General features: G+C 43.5%; 1 protein-coding gene across 1 annotated transcript in view; it reads right to left on the bottom strand.

Moving 5' to 3' along the window:
• Window positions 1-21,605, bottom strand: part of NUGGC (nuclear GTPase, germinal center associated) — a 47,532-nt gene that overhangs the window by 11,894 nt on the left and 14,033 nt on the right. Inside the window, exons 7-13 of the mRNA XM_059926220.1 lie at window positions 20,084-20,293; window positions 15,238-15,413; window positions 13,818-13,836; window positions 13,446-13,535; window positions 7,010-7,115; window positions 5,174-5,307; window positions 411-575 (exon numbers count right to left, since the gene is read on the bottom strand). Coding sequence (XP_059782203.1) covers window positions 411-575; window positions 5,174-5,307; window positions 7,010-7,115; window positions 13,446-13,535; window positions 13,818-13,836; window positions 15,238-15,413; window positions 20,084-20,293 — 900 coding nt within the window. The remainder of the gene's footprint in view (window positions 1-410; window positions 576-5,173; window positions 5,308-7,009; window positions 7,116-13,445; window positions 13,536-13,817; window positions 13,837-15,237; window positions 15,414-20,083; window positions 20,294-21,605) is intronic.

Here is a 21,605-nt window from a genome sequence, read left to right as displayed (position 1 = left end):
ATTATAGGGTGCTTTCTTACTGTGTATCTAATTGATACTTACATCAGCCCTGTGAAATAGATTGGGCAAGTGTTTACCATCCCCATTTTATAGAAGAAAAATCCCAACGGGCTTAAGTGGGTTTAGGGCCTTGCCCAGGCCTACAGAGAGGATGTTTGGTGGGGCTGGCATTCAAAACAAGACCCTCGGATCCTAAACTCCAATTCTTTCTGCTGCACATGTACCCTTCCCTGCGTCCTCACAATGCACAAACAATTCACTCAATATGCTTTCTTGTGTGCAATTTTCACTCTCTCCTAATTTCTTCTAGCTCTTTATTTCTTTTAAAAGCAATGGAATAGTGAAAAAAGGTGGAGAATCAGGCAGGCCTCACCGAACATCACGGTTTTTCTTTTTAGAGGGTCACTCACCACCAGGCACGCCCCAAGGATCCGTCGGTAGGAACTCCTGGCACTTTGGACCCCTTCTTGCAGAGGCTGCACTATGTGGGCAAAGCACTGGTCAATGGCCTTCTCCAGCAGCTGTATCTCCTCTTCCACAAATCTCCGCAGGCCACTCACGTGCAAGTATTCGTTCTAGAGACAAGGACCATCAGGAGCATGAGGCCAGCCCCTACCTTAAGGCACCGTCTCCTCCAGCTCTGCTTGCTTTAAGTCTGTCACCAACACAGGATTTAGCTTGAGCAGATCACCCATGGTGGACCTCTCCCTGTCATCCCAATAAGGCATCCTTCAGGGCACAGACCTCCTTAAGCTTTGTGGGACTGGAGAATCAAACAAATATATCCTCCTGCAACTTTTCCTCGGGGTTTAATCCATTAGGCTACTTGAAAGAGTAAATATTTTTAAACAATCCAATTGTCATTAAAAGAGATTTTTCCAATGACATCTGATTCAACAAATATTTATGAACTTTGTGCACAAAGCAGTTTTGGAGGATAGGGCTTGTCAAACTTTAATGTGCATAGAAATCACCAGAAGAGTTGGTTCAAACCCAAGGGCCTGGGATTCTACGTTGCTAGCAAGCCCCAGGTAATACTGATCTTCTGGACCCCACTTTAAATAAACAGCAAAGCTACAGGACCACAAAAATAAAGACTTGGTTCCTGCTTCAAAGGAGAATAGTCTAGTCAGGGAAGAAAATATCTCTTCAGATAATACAAGGGAGGGACCGCCAGGGGCAGCCTTGACCTCTAGGTTCCAAACTGGAAACTCTGTAGTGTCTGTCCGCTGTACGAGAACCCCGGGGACCGCACGGTGCCTGACTGCAGTGGAAAGAAACCACACTCCTTAGCTCGTCACTTAAGGTCCTTCGTGGCCAGAACTCCATCAATTTCTCCAGCACCACCAGCTCTCTGTTTGCCCAAAAGGTCCTCCCGCATAGCTGCCCCTGAACTTGCTACCATTCCCCAAACGTGCCATCCTTTTGGTCCTTTGCATGTTCCCATGTTTGGTCCTTTGCATGGTCCTTTGCATGTTCCCATCCTTTGCTCTTCCCATGTTCTCATACTCCCAAAACTCAAAAGTCACTTCCCATGTGATGCTCTCCCTGACCCCCCGGGCAGAGTTGGGGCGCTCTTTCCTGGGCTCCCGTTGCATTTGGGACACCCCTGCTGTGCTATGTCTCTCTCAGGCCATGTGTCTCCTGCCCTGGGCCAGGACCTTGCTGGAGAGACAGACTCTGTTATTCATGTTTGTTTATTCCCAGGCGGGGCACGGAGAGCACGGTCCATAAACATTTCTGGGGTGAATGAGTGGCGTGGAGAAATGGCTGGATAATGTAGACTTTTAAAGTGTATTCCAAATTTGATGACAGAAATAGCTCTTGAATTGAGGTGTGACCTTACAGAGATGACTTAGCATCTCTGGATCGCAAGGGCATCGTCTGTGAAGTAAGTGAATGGGGCTGAATGATCCTGAAAACAGCCTCAAACTCCTATACCCTGAGTCTCAGAATAGAGGAGTTTTAGAAGTTTACGGAAACTATTCCGCTTCAGGCAAGCCCTGGGCAGTTTCAGAGTTTTCACTAGTTAGAATTCTATAAGCCATACTTTCTCCCCCAGAGTTCCCTCTAGATTCTTTGGAGTTTGTGGTGTCACTAGTGATCAAAATGAAAGAAGAAAAAAGTCATGAGAAGAAACTCCACGGGCAAGATTCCCACAAAGGCTCACTCTCAAAGAATCCTTGTTGAAGAAACAAAAGAATGATAAGAAGGGAAGGGGCTGGAAATAAAAGAGCAGTAAGAAAGGGAAAGGCTGGCATCTACTATGAATAAATGCAGGACTCATTCAACATTGAGATCGTCATAATCAACTTCCCATTGATTCTTAAAAATAAAGACTAGATCCCTGTTCATTTAAAATCACTAACTATCCAAACTCTAAAATTTTTGGTTTGAGTCACAATCTTAAAAAATGATGCGTCACATATATTTTTAGATTTGATTTTTTTTTCCAGAATGCAAAGCAACTGACAAACTCTTGCCTTCCAGCTTTCCATCAGAGAACTAAGACTGAGACCAATATCTGAGGCCAAAGAATTTTGAGTAAGCCTGCTGGCAACTCCTTCTAAAAGGCTATCACAGAAGTGCGAGCCAGCCCCCTGCTCCGTGTCTTCTGTCGCCTGCAGTCTGGCTACAAGGAGGGACTGAGCCCCTACACGGGTTGCACCTCCATACCACGCTCCAACTTTGATTGCAAAATGCTTTGTCCCGGTGTTTATAAAATCAACCAACCACACACGGCACCACATCCGATTCGTTTTCCATCAGCACTTCCAAAAGCAATCTTTTGCTGGGCAGAGAGGCAACTTTCACCCCAAAGAATTTGGGGGGGAAGTTAGAGTGTCAAAACTTTCGCTAGTATTTCAGAGGACAAAAGTCAAATTGGAAAATCTCAGATTCCAGGAGGGTTTCTTTTTTCTTACACAGAACTAGACCCAAACAAGGAATAAGAAATACAATGAAAAAGATGGTGAATCTTGCTCTATATGGCACTTTTAATTTCTAAAATGTGGACATTTGACTGACACTGCGTGGACCATCAAGAGTTGACATTGCTGGGGCTTCCCTGGTGGCACGGTGGTTGGGAATCTGCCTGCCAATGCAGGGGACACGGGTTCGAGCCCTGGTCTGGGAAGATCCCACACGCCGTGGAGCAACTAAGCCCGTGCACCACAACTACTGAGCCTGTGCTCTAGAGCCCTCGAGCCACAACTACTGAAGCCACATGCCACAACTACTGAAGCTCGCGTGCCTAGAGCCCGTGCTCCGCAACAAGAGAAGCCACCTCAATGAGAAGCCCGCGCACTGCAACAAAGAGTAGCCCCCGCTCGCTGCAACTAGAGAAAACCCCCGCACAGCAACGAAGACCCAATGCAGCCAAAAACAAATTAATTAATTAAAAATAAAAGAGTTGACATTGCTTACTTTTCACACTGAAGTCAGGTCCCCACCAGCTGCCTCTGCTCATCACTCCACAGGGCCCTCCCAGGTTCACTCTCCCACGTTCTCTGGACCAGCCCTACTGGTACATTTCTCTCCCCTTTCCCTATTGTGCATAACAAGAAGTCAGACAGCTTGGCTGTGCAAATCTGATAGCTGACAGCAAGCGTGGAAATAAAGAAATACCAACCAAATGAGAACACACAAAGGCTGTTAACTTAGAGCTTGCTATAGCAAGAGTCCGTGGCCATCACTTGCGTTTGGCAGACACTCAAAGGCAAGCAGAGGGATGGGAGTGCTTCTGGTGCCCTGATCAGAGGCCCCTGGCATGGGGCAGCCGTAGGTGGAGACCTTGAAGCAGGGATCCTACGTGATTCATGAGGATGCATATTTATCTTTTCTTGATTGGTCCTCAGTTGGAAGCAGGGATAAAGATTAGGGAAGCCCATGAGCTAACAAGGCTGTCTGTGATGAGAGTTTCACGGGCAGCCGATTATAGTGAGGATGTGTGTGATCAGAATAATGCAGCCTGCTGGGAGACTGTCATTTGCAGAATTAAAGGCAATGCAATCGTTGCTAAAGGGTTTAGTTTGGACGGGCGATGTAACCTTCCAGCCATACTTCTGTCATCTGAATTTGATGGGTTGTTTTTGTGTGTTTCAGCTTGTTTAAATTTTTTTTTCTGTTTTGTAAGAAGCCATTGCTCATATTTTAAAACACCTAAGAGAAATGGCAATCTCTTTGCCATAAAATATGGATGATGGTTAAAAAAAAAAAGGATAAGGGAAGCTGTCAGTCATTAACAAAGGTCTGGCCATTTGGGGCTGATTGTTACAGAAGTTATTGTTTAGCTTCTTAGATTGTTACTAGAGATAGCAGTCTAACTTCCTACAAGTTTTAGAGCAGGCTGGCTTCCTGAGCTGTTCGTTGTAGATGGGGGGGTGGTTTCCTAAGCAGTTTGCTGCAGGCTGTGGGTCAGAGTTCTGTTTTTATATGTGCTTGTCTGTTTGTATTTTCATTCCCTCACAAGGAAACAATGCAGTTGGTGATTGATTCCAGCAACAAAGTTTTCTCCCAAACTCTCCCAAACCTCGAATTTAGCAGCTTATCCCTCTTATCTTAGGGTAAAAAAAATTCATCCATCAAAAAGATAACTTTGTCCACTACTATGAAAAAAGTCATTTTTAACTGGTTATTCAGAAGACCTGCATTCTAGACCATGAAGATAATATCTCTCTGCTGAAAGGCCCTCTTCTTTTCCTTCCTCTCACATTATATAACCACGCTGCTCTGAGTTTGAGATTCTGACAGCACCAGGCCACGCAGGAAGTCCACAGGCAGAAGAAAGTTTTTTGGACTGTATGTGCACACATGCCTCTTTAGGATAACCAAGAACTGACATATTCCAGTAGAAGCAGACAAATCCCTCCTACCATTAAACACATTCTACCTGATTCAAGTCTCAGGAGAGGCAAAAGTGACTATTTTTACCTTTTCCTCTCAGCCCATCTGTCCTAGGTAAAACATTATTTCTTTTTTTCTCTTTTACTCAAAGGTTACAATGTTATCCCTCGAATTATCTCTCTGCTTGCTCTCTTTAGATTCTCTGAGCTTAGGGTCTTCCTCTGATGAGAAAAGAAAGATTACGGTGAGTTAATTTTCTAACTTGGTAAGAGGGAGCATTCTGCCCAGGCCGGGAGGCAGAGGACACACAGCCCAGGGGTCTTCCTACCGGCAGGTTGTCCGTGCAGCTGAAACTGTCTGTGAGGAGCAAGAGGCCAAAAGCTTCAGTGACATACTTGGTCGCCATCCTCCTCTTCTTATCCAAGAGCCTCCTCCTGATATATTCTCTTAACTTGGGGATTTCTGGAATTCACAGGCAGCACAAACAATTTGAAAAGGCCAGAGCTGGTAGGAAATAGAATTCTTAAAAATTAACAGATCAGGCTGGCAGTCTGAATTAACTTCCGCTGAGGTCCTATGCGGGTGGGTTGCTCACTAAACCAACCTATCTGTTTTCCCCGGTCTAGGATCAGCAACTATGGATGGTAGATCAGCAGTGATGCATGCTAATTTTATTCAGTGGTAGAAAACAAACTCTGTGGAAAAGATCAGGCTGGTTAAAAAAACGGGCACTTCCCTCTGGACGGTACTTACCTGGATAGTATATAGAACCGGGGGCTCACATTTCTAGAGCCTCAGCCATTTGGTCCTGCTAGACTTTTCTATCTATATCAAATAACCATTAACATCAAAATAGCTCATGCTTGCTGTAGACAGGGTAGGACCTCTGACAAGTGCAATTCCAGATTAGACACGTATCTTAGTCCGAATCCTCTGTTAGTCGGAAGATAACAGATGTCATGCTAATTTCTCCCCATTATCCCTGTAAGTGGAAATGTTTCTATATTATTCCTTGCCTGTGCCGTGCTGATTATTTCTTTGATATCCTTGTTCAAGCAGTTCCCCATTTCTGGCAACTTTTCACATCTTCTGCTCCTTAATCACCTTTGACACTCATCCATGTCTAGTGACATATAGGCCCATTTTAAACCATTTTCAGCTGAGATCAAGGTCAAGCTCAGATCCTGCCTCCTCACCCAGCTTTCCTTCAGTAATCCAGTCACACAGGTCCTGGGTTCTCTGAATTTCTGCTGTACTCAGAGCACCATAGAACTAGCCTCATTTTTACTTTGATTTTTGCACCTGGCTTCGTATAGTAAGTCCCCTACTTACGAAACTTCACGTTGCAAACTTTCAAAGATGTGAATGTGCATCTGGTTCCAGCAAGGAACCAGAACCTGCGCCATCAACGTCAGGCGTGAGTGACATTGCAGCTTGCTCTCCATCTCCTATTGCTGACGATCCTTCAGCTCTACCATCTCCCACCTCCTCTCCCTCCTCCAGTCAGTAACTCTTCTTGCCTGTTCACTCTATGCCAGCCCCTGGATGCCACCTGTTGTTCTGTACTACTGTACTTTTCAAGGTACTGCACTGTAAGATTACATATGTTTTCTTTATTCTTTGTGTTTGTTTTTTATGTATTATTTGTGTGAAGAGTATTATAAACCTATTATAGTACAGTACTATATAGCCGATTGTGTTAGCTGGGTACCTAGGCTAATTTTGTGGGACTTACGAACAAATTGGACTTACGAACGTGCTCTCGGAATGGAACTCGTTCGTATGTAGGGGACTTACTGTATAAGCTCTTCATGTAAATTTCAAGTTCTCTGAAGAAAGGAGCCATGTTCTCTAACCCCACACCCCCCCCAAAGAAAAAGCATGCCATGGATGCTATTTCTACCTGTCCCTGGGTGAGCAAGGACTCTCAAGGCAAACACTAAGGAAATGACAACTCATCGTAAGATTTGGAGGAGAAAGGAATTGTGGTCTCAGGCACCACAACAATGCAGAGAGAAACACGCATGTAGTTGCTCATAGGTATAGAAACTGTGGCAAACTAGAAGTGTGGCACAGAAGGTTCTAGAACGGGAAATTCAGAGTGCCAAGCTTAATCCTGAGAATTGGAGTGATTGAGATGAAAATACATATACGTATAAATTACCGGTTTCCTCCTTGGTGAGGAGAGCCTGCTGCCAGTACTCCTGGGCGCTGACCGTGTACACCAGCTCTGAGTCTTCCAGAACCCTGGAGTCAGCTGGCAGTTTTCTCTGAAGTGAGAGAGGCACACAGAGAACAGAATAACTCAACCGCCGCAAAGGCAACCATGCACACGCTCCACAAGAGCCTTCAGCAAACTTTAGCTCATTCGCTTTCAGTTCTGCACAAGCCCTGTAAGGAACAAGCAATAGTCCCAGTGTCAAATGACCTCACAAGGTCAGAGGTTGTGAGGACACTGTTGCAGAGATTCTCTTGGGAGTGAAAAAAATAGCAATTCTAGAAGGAAATGTGTAGAGAAAATAGTTCAAAAGTGTATTTAACCTTAAAAAACTAAAGATAGAGTTACCATAGGATCCAGCAATCCCACTCCTGGGCATATATCCGGAGAAAACTGTAATTCCAAAAGATACATGCACCCCTATGTTCATAGCAGCACTATTTACAATAGCCAAGATGTGGAAGCAACCTAAATGTCCATCGACAGATGAATGGATAAAGAAGATGTGGTATATATACAATGGAATACTACTCAGCCATAAAAAAGAATGAAATAATGCCATTTGCAGCAACATGGATGGACTTGGAGGGCATTATGCTACGTGAAATAAGTCAGACAGAGAAAAACAAATACCATATGATATCATTTATTTGTGAAATCTTAAAAAAATGATGCAAATGAACTTATTTACAAAACAGAAATAGACTCACAGACATAGAATACAGACTTACAGTTACCAAAGGGGATAGTGGGGGGGGGGAGATAAATTAGGAGTTTGAGACTAACATATACACATTGCTATATATAAAATAGGTAAACAACAAGGACCTACTGTATAGCACAGGGAACTATAGTCAATATCTTGTAATAACTTATAAAGGAAAAGAATCTGAAAAAGATTAGATAGATAGACAGATAGATATAGATATTATAACTGAATCACTTTGCTGTACACTTGAAACTAACACATCATCAATTAACTGTACCTCAATTTTTTAAAAAGGTATACTTAAATGGTCAGAGGGGGGAAAGTACCAGGATCCGTTTTGGAAAAAGAAGCACAACCCTGACAAAGGCAGTGATGGGCAGGAGCCAGCTTGGACCAGCTCCTGAGCCTCCATCGTACACAGCTCCTCCCGACTCCGCCCTCAGCACCAGCACATCGGTAGCTTGAAACTGGCAAGGGAGCATTTACACCACAGGAATCGGCAAATGCTACAAATTGGGCCTTTTTTGTTTTTTAAACAGAGAGCTGACTGTTAAAACGTTTATCAATTTATCAACACAACACAACACTGGGCAAAGGTCCTATAAAAGTGCAAGTTTCTTAACTGGGTGGTTAGTCATCCTACACATTTAAATGCAGAGTAATGTTTACGCAAATGATGGTTTTAAATGTCAAGGAATTAAGAATCATATGAGAAATTTTTTATAATTAGAAAAACATCACCACAGAGAAGTCATGCTAGAATGACACATAAATGATGTTTCATAATACTTCATTCTTCTCACTTAAAAGAGAAAAGCCATAAAGAGTATGCATGTGTGTGCATGGGTATATGGGGGTGGTAGAACACAGTAGGGAGTTGTCAACCTTCTTCTGATGCAAAGATATAAAAAAGCTGAGTGAGTGGTCCACTGGGAGAGGCAAGAAGCTGCATCTCTGGCAAGTTGTGGGCCCATCTAGTCAAGGCTGGAATAGAGATGCTAGAAGCCCCACACTCTAGTCAGGACTAAAGTTATATAAAGGAGCTGCCAAGATTATTATTTTTTTCCCTGTTTGATAGAGTTTTGACTCTAGGAAAATGTTTAGGGAAAGTTGACCCCACTTTCTACTGGGAGATAAAACTAATGTGGAATTAAATGTTAGTAGAGTTTTAAAATAGTTAAAAGGAAAGGAGTATTCCTAGCTTTACCCAGGTGTTTGCATTATTTAAAATTTTGCTCTAAATTTTGTATATCTTTTCTAAAAATTATTGAAGATTAGTTGACACTTCTGCTTGTTATTGTAATCCAAAGAAATATTTTTATAGTGTCAACGGGTTGACTACAGTAGCAGGTTCCGTATTATTGCTAAAGAGAAGTAGAAACAGTTACAGTTGGAGGGTAGGATCCAAGAGCTAAGTAGATGCTCATCAGATTATCCTATAGAAAGATGAGCCACTGTTATCATTTACACACATGGTTTTTAATAACTATATATAGTATAATGTATTAAGTTTGTAAGAAGATATTGTATATAAGAAAGGAGAAAACCTGGAAGCTCAAAATAGAAGTGACACAAGATGGAAGCAGAATCAAAACGCATATAGTAAAGTTGGAGTTAGATTGAAATCAGGAATATAATTTGTAACCCCATTTTTAAAAAAATTTTATACAATTTTTAAAGGTTACTTTTCATTTACAGTTATTACAAAATATCGGCTATATTCCCCATGTTGAGCCTATCTTACACCCAATAGTTTCTACCTCTCACTCTTCCACCCCTATTTTGCCCCTCCCCCCCCACACTGGTAACCTCTAGTTTGTTCTCTATATCTGAGTCTGCATCTTTTGTGTTATATTCAATAGTTTGTTGTATTTTTCAGATTCCATATATAAGCCATTATCATACAGTATTTATCTTTCTCTGACTTATTTCACTTAGCATAATGCCCCCCAAGTCCATCCATGTTGCTGCAAATGGCAAAATCTCATTCTTTTTTATGGCTGAGTAGTATTCCATTGTATGTATGTATATATCTATCTATTTATCTACATATATATATTATATATATACACTGCAACTTCTTTATCCATTCATCTGTTGATGGATACTTACGTTGTTTCTATGTCTCAGCAATTGTAAATAATGCTGCTATGAACATTGGGGTGCATGTATCTTTTTGAATTAGTTGTAACCGCATTTTTTAAAAATCTGTGTTTTCTAGCTTTGTCAATAAAATGACTTTGTAGTGATATCACCCTGTCCACTTCTTTTACTTTTATGAATTAGTTGATATGCACCTCTTGCACCCCAACTTTTATTTTTAATATTATTCTCTGCTAAAAGAAACCCAAGTTTCTTTGATAGTAATAGTTCCATGCCTTGGGGCAGGGAAAAAGAAAATGGGCCTGAATATGTTCTTGTTGTCAGAGAGGAAAGATTTTTTTTTTTAATGTCTGGGTAATGCTAAAAGGAGCCAGCTTAAATTAAAGGCTCCCATTGGCCAAGATGTGAACTTGAACGTCAAAAAGAACACAGTAATTCTGTGAAAAGCCATGAGTTCATTATAATCCTCAAACTGAGTAAAATAATAAGGTATTATGAAGTAATAAGCTCTATCTCTATCTATCTATCTATCTATCTATCTATCGGTCTCTGCCCTGAGTTCCCAGCACAGGGCTCCTAAACTCCTTATAAATAGGGGGTTTCATTCTAACACTGAGTCTTTGGTCCCAGTTCCCAGCACAGAGCTCCCAAATCCCTTGGAATTTCTACCCCCCACCCCCATTCTCCAGAGAGGGGAGAGGAGCTGGAGCTGGAGTTAATAATTGATCATGTCTGTCTGATGAAGCTCCATAAAATCCCAGTAGTGTGGGGTTCAGAGAGCTTCCAGGTTGTGAGCACATCCACATTCTGGGAGAGCAAAACACCCCAGTTCCATGGGGACAGAAGCTCCTGCGCTGGGGACCCTCCCAGACCTCGCCCTATGTATCTCTTCATCTGGCTGTTCATCTCTTATCATATCCTTTATTATATAGTAAACTGGTAAATGTGAGTGTTTCACTGTGAGTTCTGTGAGCTGTTCTAGCAAATAACCCAACGCAAGGGAGAGGAGGTCATGGGAACCAATTTGTAGCCAAGTCAGGCAGAGTTGTGGGTAACCTGGGGACCTACTTCTTGCAATACATATCTGAAGTAGGGGGCAGTCTTGTGGGACTAAACCCTTAACCTGTGGGATCTGACACTATCTCCAGGTAGACAATGTCAAATTGAGTTAAATTGTAAGGTGCCCAGCTGGTGTCAGAATTGCTTAGTGTGAAGAAAACTCCCACGCATCTGGTGTCAGAAGTGTGAGTGCGGTAGTCATGTGCGAGTGAAGGAGAGGGGCACTGGAGCAGTAGCATAGGTTTTCTTTACAGGTTTGCTAAAGCAAAGGCAAAATGCTGTATAATAATCAGCTCAAAAGACATGCCTGAGAACATCAAAACCCAGCTTTCTTTTACCTGCCACATACAGTTAGTCGTCCAGACATATGGATCTGAACCCCCTATTAGTTCTTGAATGCATCTCCTCTACTCTATTTCTATGGTTACTGCCTAGTTCAGGCTCTTATCACTTCTTTTTTTTTGTCTACGTTGGGTCTTTGTTGTTGTGCGCGGGCTTTCTCTAGTTGCGGTGAGCGGGGGCTACTCTTCGTTGCGGTGCACGGGCTTCTCATCGCGGTGGCTTCTCTTGTTGTGGAGCATGGGCTCTAGGCATGTGGGCTTCAGTAGTTGTGGCACGTGGGCTCAGTAGTTGTGGCTCACGGGCTCTAGAGCACAGGCTCAGTAGTTGTGGCGCACGGGCTTAGTTGCTCTGTGGCACGTGGGATCTTCCCAGAGGGCTCAGACCCATGTCCCCTGCATTGGCAGATGGATTCTTAACCACTGCACCACCAGGGAAGCCCTATCACTTCTTCTTTTTTAAACACCACCTAGGTTACAGAAAAAGCCTCCCAGCTGGTCTTTCTACATCCAGTCTTCACCAGCCCCTCTCCCCACCATCCATTCTCCATATTCCTGAGAAAATCACCTTTCTAAGATGCATAATATTTCCAAATTGAAATCAATAAGTGTAGTCCCAGGAGCCTGAAATTTTTCTTACAATATTTTTCTTAATTTTCATTTTTATAATTAAAAAAATAAGCATAGACATCTCTATGAGTGGCTACCCTATAATCAACTTCTGCCTCATATTTTCTATGATCAAAATTAAATTTGCTCCAAATGAAGGTCTGCAGTACAAATAAAGGTCTCACAATAATTCAAACTGAAAAGAAGTGGTTGGAGAATGAAGGCGTTACCTAGCCATCAGAGGTGTAGGTGTGCAGACCTAAAAGAACTTGTGCCATAAGAATCAGAACCACAGTCACCCTGCAAGCTGATGTATTGTTGCCCAGACCCTATCTTGTACATACCAATTGCCACATTTTTTAGCAATAAATATAATTGTAAATTGTGTATTGAGGTATTTTATGTTTCTGCTTCCAGAAACAATATAATTAGGTCTTAATAAAATGCATATTTCTTTAATGCCAAAAAGAACAGTTAAAGAGAATAAGAACAGCTTTACTGATTTATTGCCTCATTAAAATCAACATTCAAGAATTGCTCGGTAGAAGACTTTGGCTTGAGTATGAGGTCTGATTATTCTGAATTAGAAACAAAAGCCCTGAAATTTCCAATTCCACATTGTACGCCAGACATTTTCTGCATCAATATAATTGAAGTCAAAATACAGAAAGCAATTAAATATAGAACTGGACGTAAGGCCATGTGTTTTTACTGTTAAATCCAACACTGAAGATTTAGTTTCAGCAAAACCATCCCTTCTATCACATTATACTAAGTGTGATATAACACTTAAGTTGTTCTGTTTATATTTTATCTTCAAGTTGGTTTCAGTTTTATAGTTGCACAAGACTATTACAGGAAGGAGTTTTATGTTTGTACCTCTTTTAGTGACAGCATAATAAAAATAACTTAAGAAACAGCAAGATTCCCACAGAACAATTACTCAAGCTTTAAAAATAGAGTTCAGGGCTTTTCTCCCAACACTCCTGCATATGCCCCTTGCTGAGCTATTCAAAACTACTTGCCTATAATTCACCAAGCGTGGCAGTTTTTTTCAACTATGTTCTTCCTTCTGTATCAAACACATTTTCTCTGACTTCTTCACCTCACTCAAGACTACTGGTTCTTTAAAATTCTGCTGAAGAGGCTGAGAAGTTTTCCCTGAACTTCTCCTCAACACCGCCTCCCCCCGCTGCCCGTGTGACTGGGGCATCCTTCCTCTGTGTTCCCCCAGCCCCGCTGCATCCCTCTAGCCAAGCACCCTTCAACCTGCACTGTGATTCCTGATTTTATCTGCACATAGTTCTCAGTAGACCATATGCTCATTCAATCCTTCCAACAATCACAGGCAGTACATATTATTATTCTCCCATTTTACAGATGAGAAAATGGAAGCTCAGAGAGATACGGTAATTTGCCTAAGGTCACAAAGTAATTAATCAGCAGGACTTAGTTGTCTACTCCAAAGCTTCTGCCCTCGCTACCGCACAAGACCAAATAGGTGTTTCTCAAAATCGGAGTGGTTGAAAAGCAGAAAAATGCATAGGAGAATCTGTTAACTTACCTTTAGTTTTTCCTTGAGAACTTTATTCCTTTGTAGCTTTATCATTTCATTTCTTTCTAAAACAGCCTCTCGCTGACTTTGAATAGCTTGCTGGATTGTGAAAAGAAATAAAAGCATGGCAAAGAGTCTAGGGTTATCAAGAGTGATAAAGGGATAAGATGCACATTTTGGGGGCAGCTCTTCATCTGGCCCAGACAAATGTGCATGTGTTCGAATCATATAATACTAATCATAAAAAGTATTATTTAAGAATAACGAGTCCAAACTCATCAAGATGTTTACATTAAATGTGTGTAATTTTTTGTCTATCAATTATATCTCAATTGAGCTTTAAAAAAGAAAGAAAAGAAAAAATAACTAGTCCATACTTACACTTCCCACTTGTCTTTCCCTGAAATGAGAAATGTAACAGTTATTTATCTCATGATGTGTCACAGCAGTCTTGACTTTCCCTGAAAGCAGCATATACTGTCATGCCTTTATGCCTCTCCCTAAGCTCTTTCTTCAGTCCAAATGCTCTGACCCACCTCCAGTGTCCATTTGAAAAAAGTATCTTAATTTCTCAATATTTTGTCATCAGTGGAATTTTCTGTGACCTCACCACCTGGCCCAGTCAAAATGCAGCCCTCACTCTCCGAGGTCCCATGGTACTTTACTTGTCACTCTCATATAACCTTTCATCCTCTTTTAAGACAGTGACCTCAGCGACTAAGCAAGATGCCTCTCTGAATCTGCTGCCCCTACCACAGTGTTCAATAAACATTTAATAAATTCAACTGTTTTATGTTCAGTTTTAGAGCTGGCATTGGAAAGGGAGCACTTGAGATACTATTCTGTGGGAGGGAGTGGAGTGAATGGAATTGCAGGGAAAAAAATAATGGAGCTGAAATTCCAACTTAGACCATGAAAGCAAGAAGTTGGGGGAAAAGTCTTAGTCTGTTTCTTCACTGAGGAATTTTTTCTCTGCTTAGTTAGTTCCTGGAGACAGTAGACTCAAGTGGGGGGGGGATACGGCAGAGGGGACAGGTGGAGAAGCTTTTGTTAGAGCAGAGAAACGCTGGCAAGGGTAGAGCCCGTGACCATGTGTCCCATGTCCCCGGAACAGACCAGTGTATACCTGCCGATCCTCTGTAAAGATTAATAACAACCCCTTTCACTTTCAGAGTGTCCCAACGTGGAAGACAAGTTCCAGTTCTCCTAGTTACAGGGGGAACAGACATGTTCATGGAAATCAACATATATTAACATCTATTAAGCTCTAAAATGCTTACCTTTCATTATTTTTTGTTAGAGTATGACTCTAAGAATGCTTTTACTTTGGGCCAAGCTCTGAAACTTTGAGAACCTTGCTCCTCATGGGTTTAAAATCTCAGGAGGAGACAAATCTGAAACAGAATCTTGACACTTCAAAGCGGTACCGGGCCAGACGGTGTTATAGGAAGTGCCCACTAGCTGTGGGGCGTCTACACTTCCCATATCTGGGGAGACGGGCAGGCCCACCACTCTGTAAAATGCCAGGAGCTGCTCCTTGCATCTCAGACACCTGAGTGGCGCCCCTGGAGCTGTGTAGAGCACAGCCTGTTGGGTGTTAAGCAGCTGCTCTGGAAGATTCCCAAGACAACATACCCAAGGGTCCTGATGTCCCAGGAAGTCACCCAGCCTTCTCTTTTATCCCCAGTGGTCACTTCCCTGAGTCCGCAATGCCCATGAGCCAAAGCTCTGTTGTTACCGTAGTTATGGCAGTCAGGACCCATGGAGGAAAGCCCGCATCCCTGTAAGCCCAGCACCGTACCTTAGATATTCCGGCAAGTGGAGCTTGTCGGTCTTGGTGACCACCAGGGCCACGTCCCTGCAGAACCCCCTTTGGCAGGCTTTGATGCTCTCATTCAGAAGGTCTTCATGGGCTCTCCCTCCAGAAACTCTTTCAATGTCACTGATCAGCCAGATCACTGAGCATTTATCAATGGTCTGTGAAACATGACCACAGCATGTTTAAGAGCATGAATGGTGCCTCAGTTGTAGAGCATGTGCTTCCTTAATGTACCATGTCTGTCCTTGATGCTCTGCCCCGACTCTCTCTCCAACCCCACCTCTCAACCCTCCCCACCACATTCTTTTAGGCACCAGCCATATGAGCTTCTTACACTTCCTGGGATGTAAATTGCTCATCTATCTCTTGGGGCCTTTGCCCTTTCCGTGCCTCTGCTTGACCTCCATTTGCCATCTGAGACTGCCAAGGGCCACGTGAGGCTAGGTTGGCTACCCCCCACCTCTGCATCCCACAACACCTGGACTTACCTGCCACAGTACTTCTCAGGCAGAACTATTGTACAGGGTCGGCACTCTATACCCCTCTCCCCCTCTTCACCCAGACTGTGAGGTACCAGATGGGAAGGGGCTGCACCTTTCAGCTTGGAATCCACATCACCTCAAGCACAGTACTTGGCCCATAGTAGAGGCTTCAGAGATGTTTGTGGCAGTAGTCATTGATAGAATTCAAGAAATCAGACCTCCAGTTCCAGATCCATCACGGGCTTGATTTACCTCAGCTGTCCTCTAGGGAAAATTATTGTTCTTCCAGAACTAGTCCTGGTCATGCATCTACCCCAAAGCTGTCACCACAGGGCATCATTTTCACGTCTGGCTGCCTCTGAATATTCAGCATACTACCACCAGGTGGCAGCAGGGAGCCAGAAACCGTGTGATTCAAGTGGCAAAGGCCAATGAACCTGAAATTGCAACCTACTGATTGAACACATATGTATTGCTTTAGCTAATATGCAACTTTCATGTGACAAGCAATAGTGTGTTGCCTTGTGCCATTTCTCTGACTGTATTGTTTCACTCATCTTATCTCGCCATATAAATGAAAAGCTGGTCCAACATCAAGACTGAGTTTGTTTATGGTTCCTCAGAACAGGACTTTGTACAAAAAGCTGTGACAAGTTTGTGCAAAGAATTCGCTGGCCCCAAAATGTCAAAAGAGCTGAGGCTGAGAAAGCTTGATCTAGAGCAGGGGGTTTCAAACATGTTTTTAATGGTGGAGCCTTTTTCAAATGAAATCTTAGGAAGAATTCCAATTGCCAAACTTGATTTTTGAAAATAGAACTGCTATAGTTGAATTGGGGGTGGAGGGTTTGGAGTCCCCACCTGCTCTGTGTCCCGCACCCTCTGCCCGTGAACCCCTTGGCTTCACGGATCATTGTTATGAAAGCATCCATCTCAAGAGTCAAACAAACTTCATTGTTTTATAAAGAAGGTACATAACAGGCCCCGAGAGGCAAAGGATCAGCTTAAGGCCACACAACTATGGGTCCTGAACTTCCTCCCCTACATGGACGGATTCAAATTCGGGCAGGAAAATAAAACCAATCACTCCCTCCCGCTTCCCAAATTATAACCAATTTAGGGATGCTTCAGACTGTTCCATCAGGCTGTGGAAGCTGAAGCTCCCCCTCTAGGGCAGGGCCTCTTTCACTTTTATATTCCCCTGGTCCTGGTAAACTACAGATGCTTAATAAATGTTTATTAAAAGAGAAGAGAACTGCAATCATAAAGGTTGCAGTGGTTAAATTTCAGGCCCTACACAAAGCTCCCGACTGCCAGGATTTGGTAAAATTAGAGTCACAGAAAACACCGGAAAAAAGCCGATCTATAAGACAAGAGCCACTGGATTTGGGAGTGGGTAGGATGGCCCCTGCCTTCGCCGCCCTCCTCCCTTCCCACAGTGAGAATGGGCCTCCAAGAGGTCAGGTGACTCAGGCAGCACGGGGACGTCTGAGCTCTTAATGGTTTTAGTTTAGGGACGGTACTGCTGGGCAGCTGGGGAGGTGGGGGGGAGGCATCGTGTTCTGTTCTCCCTGGAAGGAGGGGAGTCTTTAGTAACTTCTCATGAGGGGATATCACAAAACCACAAGCGTGGAGGGGAGCGGCGACGAAGTGCAGAGCACGCTGGGAACCATCACTTCGCTTCAGCCCAACCTCCTCAGAGTTCCTCTGTTCCGAGCGGCCTTTGATAAGCTGCCCAGTGTATCTGAACCGGCAGCAGCCTCGGCTCCATCCTGTGAGAGAGGCCGGCCACCTGCTCAGGCTGTCGCCCCCTGGGACTGGCCTGGAACTAAAGGAGGTTGGCGATTCCACTCCAAGAGCTGAAACCCTGCGGAAACAAAGGCTCTCCCGGCCAGGCCTGAGCAGACCACCAAGGGTGAAGGATGCTGGGACTGCCTCCACCTTAAAGAACTGTTAGGGGATGTCCTGGGGGGTGAGAGACAGAGCCTCAGCTGGGAAGGCGGGAACCTGCTCTCTGGTTCAAACTCTGCCGCTCAGTAGATGTGTGGTCTTGGGCAAATGACTTCCCATCTCTGAGCCTTCATTTCCTTATCTGTAAAATCAGGGCACAGGCTGATTATCTGTAAGCTGTCATCCTGATCTTTATTGGAAACCACAGTCACAAAGCTCCCCCAGCCCACAGTCATTCATTTAGCACAAATCTGCTGAATTTAAAGTCTACATATAACAGAGAAGCAGTGGGCCTGCAGTGAGTTTTTTGGCAGCCACTGCACTGATCATGACTCACAGACACTGGCCCTCCTTCCCAGTCCCTTCTGGCTCTGGTCCTGTGCCCCGTGTTCCCTCCCACCCTGCACTCCTGAGCTCCTTCTAAGACACCCTTTCCTTCTCTATCACTCACCCGAGTCCCTCTTGTCCTTCGAACTTCCCCAGGAAGCATGGTATTAAAGCCCACCCCACTTTTCCCAGGCTTGGCTTCTACGCCTCTCTCCATCCTTCCCCCTTGCCCTCCACCCTCTGGGCTCCGCAAATGCTGCTCTCGGGCCTGAAACGGTGCTCAGGGTCCCACCCCCACCTGCCTTCTCTACCTGGTGGAGGCTGAGTATCTGTGTCCCCTCTGAAGCCTCACCCACCTCCCAGAGGAAGTCGTCACCTCGTGCTCTCATTTTTAAGTAATGGGGTTTGCTCATTAGTGTATTTCATTCCCTTCTGGACTATGAGCCTTCCAAGGGCAAGGACTTTGTCTCTGTCCATCCAGAGCCTATTATAAAATTGAGTAGATGCTCAGTGGCTGTTTGTTGAAGGAATGAGCTCTCTGGTTGGAGGTGATTTCGACTTTTGAGAGCTCATAGCTCCTTGTGCTTCTCTTACATCATTTTCTGCCATGTATTTAGTCATCTGCGTGTTTCATTTCTCCTAGTAGACTCTAAGCCCCTCGAGGGAAGGCTCTGCTTCGCATTAACATTGTTTTATTTTGTTCTCGTCTTTTTAGTTTTAAAGATAATACATGTTCAGGCAAAATATACAAACAATACAGAGGTGTCTGTAGTAAAGAGCGGTAGGAAACACAGAAACTGCTGTTAACAGTTGGGTATGTATCTTACCAGAAGGCAGGATCTGACTTTTGCTGTGCATTTGCAAATGTTACACACACACATGCTTCTTAACATAAAAGGTCATGTTCTGTATCTGTTCATTCACTCTTCATTTTGTGTTGTTTATCATGTAGGATATAGTAGAGGTTGACAGCAGAGAGGCTCTTGAGCCTTCTTGCATGGGTTATTAGCTATAAAATTAGCTCAGCTATCATTATTATTGTTATTATTATTAACTATAATCTTTGCATCCTCAGTGCTTAGTACATAGTCTTACATACTGTATGTGTTTGATGAACAGAAAGCAAATTAACAAAGAGATAAATTCTTAAAAATCCCCCAGCCTCTAATCACTAAGTGCAGCTCAAACTGCCCTAGTGCTTAACTCTCTGGCTGCAGACACATCTGGGGGGGGCCCCAATCAGCTTATGCTCCATTTGCTGGGAATTTAACTCCTACCTACTTTCATCTCAACCACCCCCTTCAGGCACAGCTGACTGTACTAGGGATGGATACTTAATCCAGAGAGAGTTGATCCTTAGCTGGGCGGTAATTGATCAGATTTTCCTTCTGAGGAATTTGAACTAAAAGACATAGAGACTATAGTCAGACAGTCACAGGCACAGGAACAGCAATGTCATATAGAGACGCAGCTAAGGTGGTCCTATTCCACAACATGGGTCCTAATGGCTAGAAGAGAAAGCTAAGGGAGAAGCAGGACTCTGCAGAGAGATGCACAAAGAGAAACAGGGTCACAAGAGACCAGGCAGAGGATGAGCGAGAAAATAGCTGCTTCCATCCTGATAGGTGGTCCTGGGGCCTGGCTGTGTCTCGTGAGATCCTTTGATAGCCTTTTGATTAACCCTTCTTGACTTGGGATTTGCTTTAGTGAGTTTCTAGTCCTTACAACCAAACATGGGAGCAGCCTCCTGGTTCCTTGGTGCGTGGCTGTTGGCTTCTCTGCTTTGCACCAAAATCTTGGCCTCCCTCTCCTGCTCTGTCCTTTTTCCTCTGCTCACTCTTGGACAACTTTATTGCTGGCCCTTGTCATCTGTCACATACTCATGATTCCTCCCTCCCCAATTTCTCTGGCCAACCATATCCTGCCATTGCCCTGAGGCTTAGAACGTGGAAGAATTTAACTCCAATGAGCTCATAAAATCCTGTAAGCGGAAAGCAGAGCATTCTTTGCTGCTTTAGAAAGGGTGCTGGAGTTGAGGGGAGAGGGAACAAAGCCATATGAAAGAGAATCACCTTCCTCCACATCTCGTCCCTCTTGCTGTTGAAGTCTCCTGTGCCTGGAATGTCCACCAGCACAACCCCTTCTGGAATCAGCTCCGATTTGGGAAGAGTCACTTCCACCAGTTTGATCAAGGGCCAGATTTGTGTCTCAGCTGATCCTTCATCCCAGCCTCTCCTCTGAGTCCGGATGTAGGGGTCCAGCTTGAGAGACAGCTCTCCTGCCTGGGGAAGAGGGTCAGGTCACACACACCAGACATTCTCCCAGCACGTCCACCCTGAATGGGCTGTGACTCGGGTTCATCGAAGGTCCACTGAGAAACGTGAAAAGCAGCACCTGGGCAACAGGCACCAGGAGGCCTCAGATCCAGCCTGGAAGGGTCTAGACTCAGAACCAGAAAGGACACTGGAGATCAGGAAGTTCAGGCTCCTTAACTGACAGATGCAGAAAAAAAAGTCAGAACAGGGCTTCAGGAAAGTTATAGCTTCACTGGATAATGATTGTATCTTCTAAATTCCATTCCAGTTCTAAAATTAATGGAAGTCATATGCAATATTCTAAATTTGAGAGAGAGAGGATTCTTCCCACATGGTTAATGTGAACATGTTCATTACCAGAAAGCCCTGACTGTGGAAAATGGATAGTGAGATGGTGACCATATTTTCCAGATTGAAAATTGAAGTTGATCTTCAAAAAGATTTTAAAAATTTATCTTCCAAGTACCAAAAAATATATTGACATATAGGCATTTCCAGGATGTTTTAATGATGGTGGGTGAGATGGGGAATCACTCTCAGCCTATAGTTTTTCACGAAACATATCTGGGTACAATGACATATTCATGCCAGCAACTATGTATGGCAGCGAATCTCTATGGGATACTTCAGGGGACAGAAGATTTGGGATGCACGGTAGTCATTGTTAATAAATATCTACAGAATGGTCCTGAAGGAAAGATAAAGTAAATTCTTAAGAGAGTTGAGATTAAGTCAGAGGATTTGTTGCAATCTGATTTAATTGCAGGGTAGGGAGTAGGAGGTTTCATCAATTCTAATCAAATCACAAGAAATTGTGAAAGAGGAAATGATAAAAGTTCCTTAAGATATTTTGATTAAAAAATAAAGGAGATACAAAAAGAGCAACATAAAAGAAAAAGCATGGGCTTTCTATAAGAAGAGGACTCCACTCAATAAACTGGTGGAGGCGAGTCATTCTGGGAGGGAAATTCAGATTCCCTCACCCCAGCCTAGAACCCCTGACCCAAACTCTGAATTTGTGCCCTCATTCATGGAGATGGTAATTCTGTTCCTCTTGTTTCAATGGGTAAATTTGTAACACCGGGAAGGGATATTTCTAAATACACAGTAGTGAAGAAATGAATATTATATTGATACCTTGGTGTAAGTGGTGTGTATTCAGATAAAGTAACCAGTTTTATCATCATTATGTTTCTTTGGACGTGCTCGGTCTATGTTTTAGATATTAGGAGCATAATGAGTTTTAACTATAATAGCCATTTAAATATAAGAAATGGCT

Source organism: Balaenoptera ricei, chromosome 6 (genome assembly GCF_028023285.1).
Source record: "Balaenoptera ricei isolate mBalRic1 chromosome 6, mBalRic1.hap2, whole genome shotgun sequence".
NCBI lineage: Eukaryota > Metazoa > Chordata > Mammalia > Artiodactyla > Balaenopteridae > Balaenoptera > Balaenoptera ricei.
This window is presented reverse-complemented; position numbering and strand designations above follow the sequence as displayed.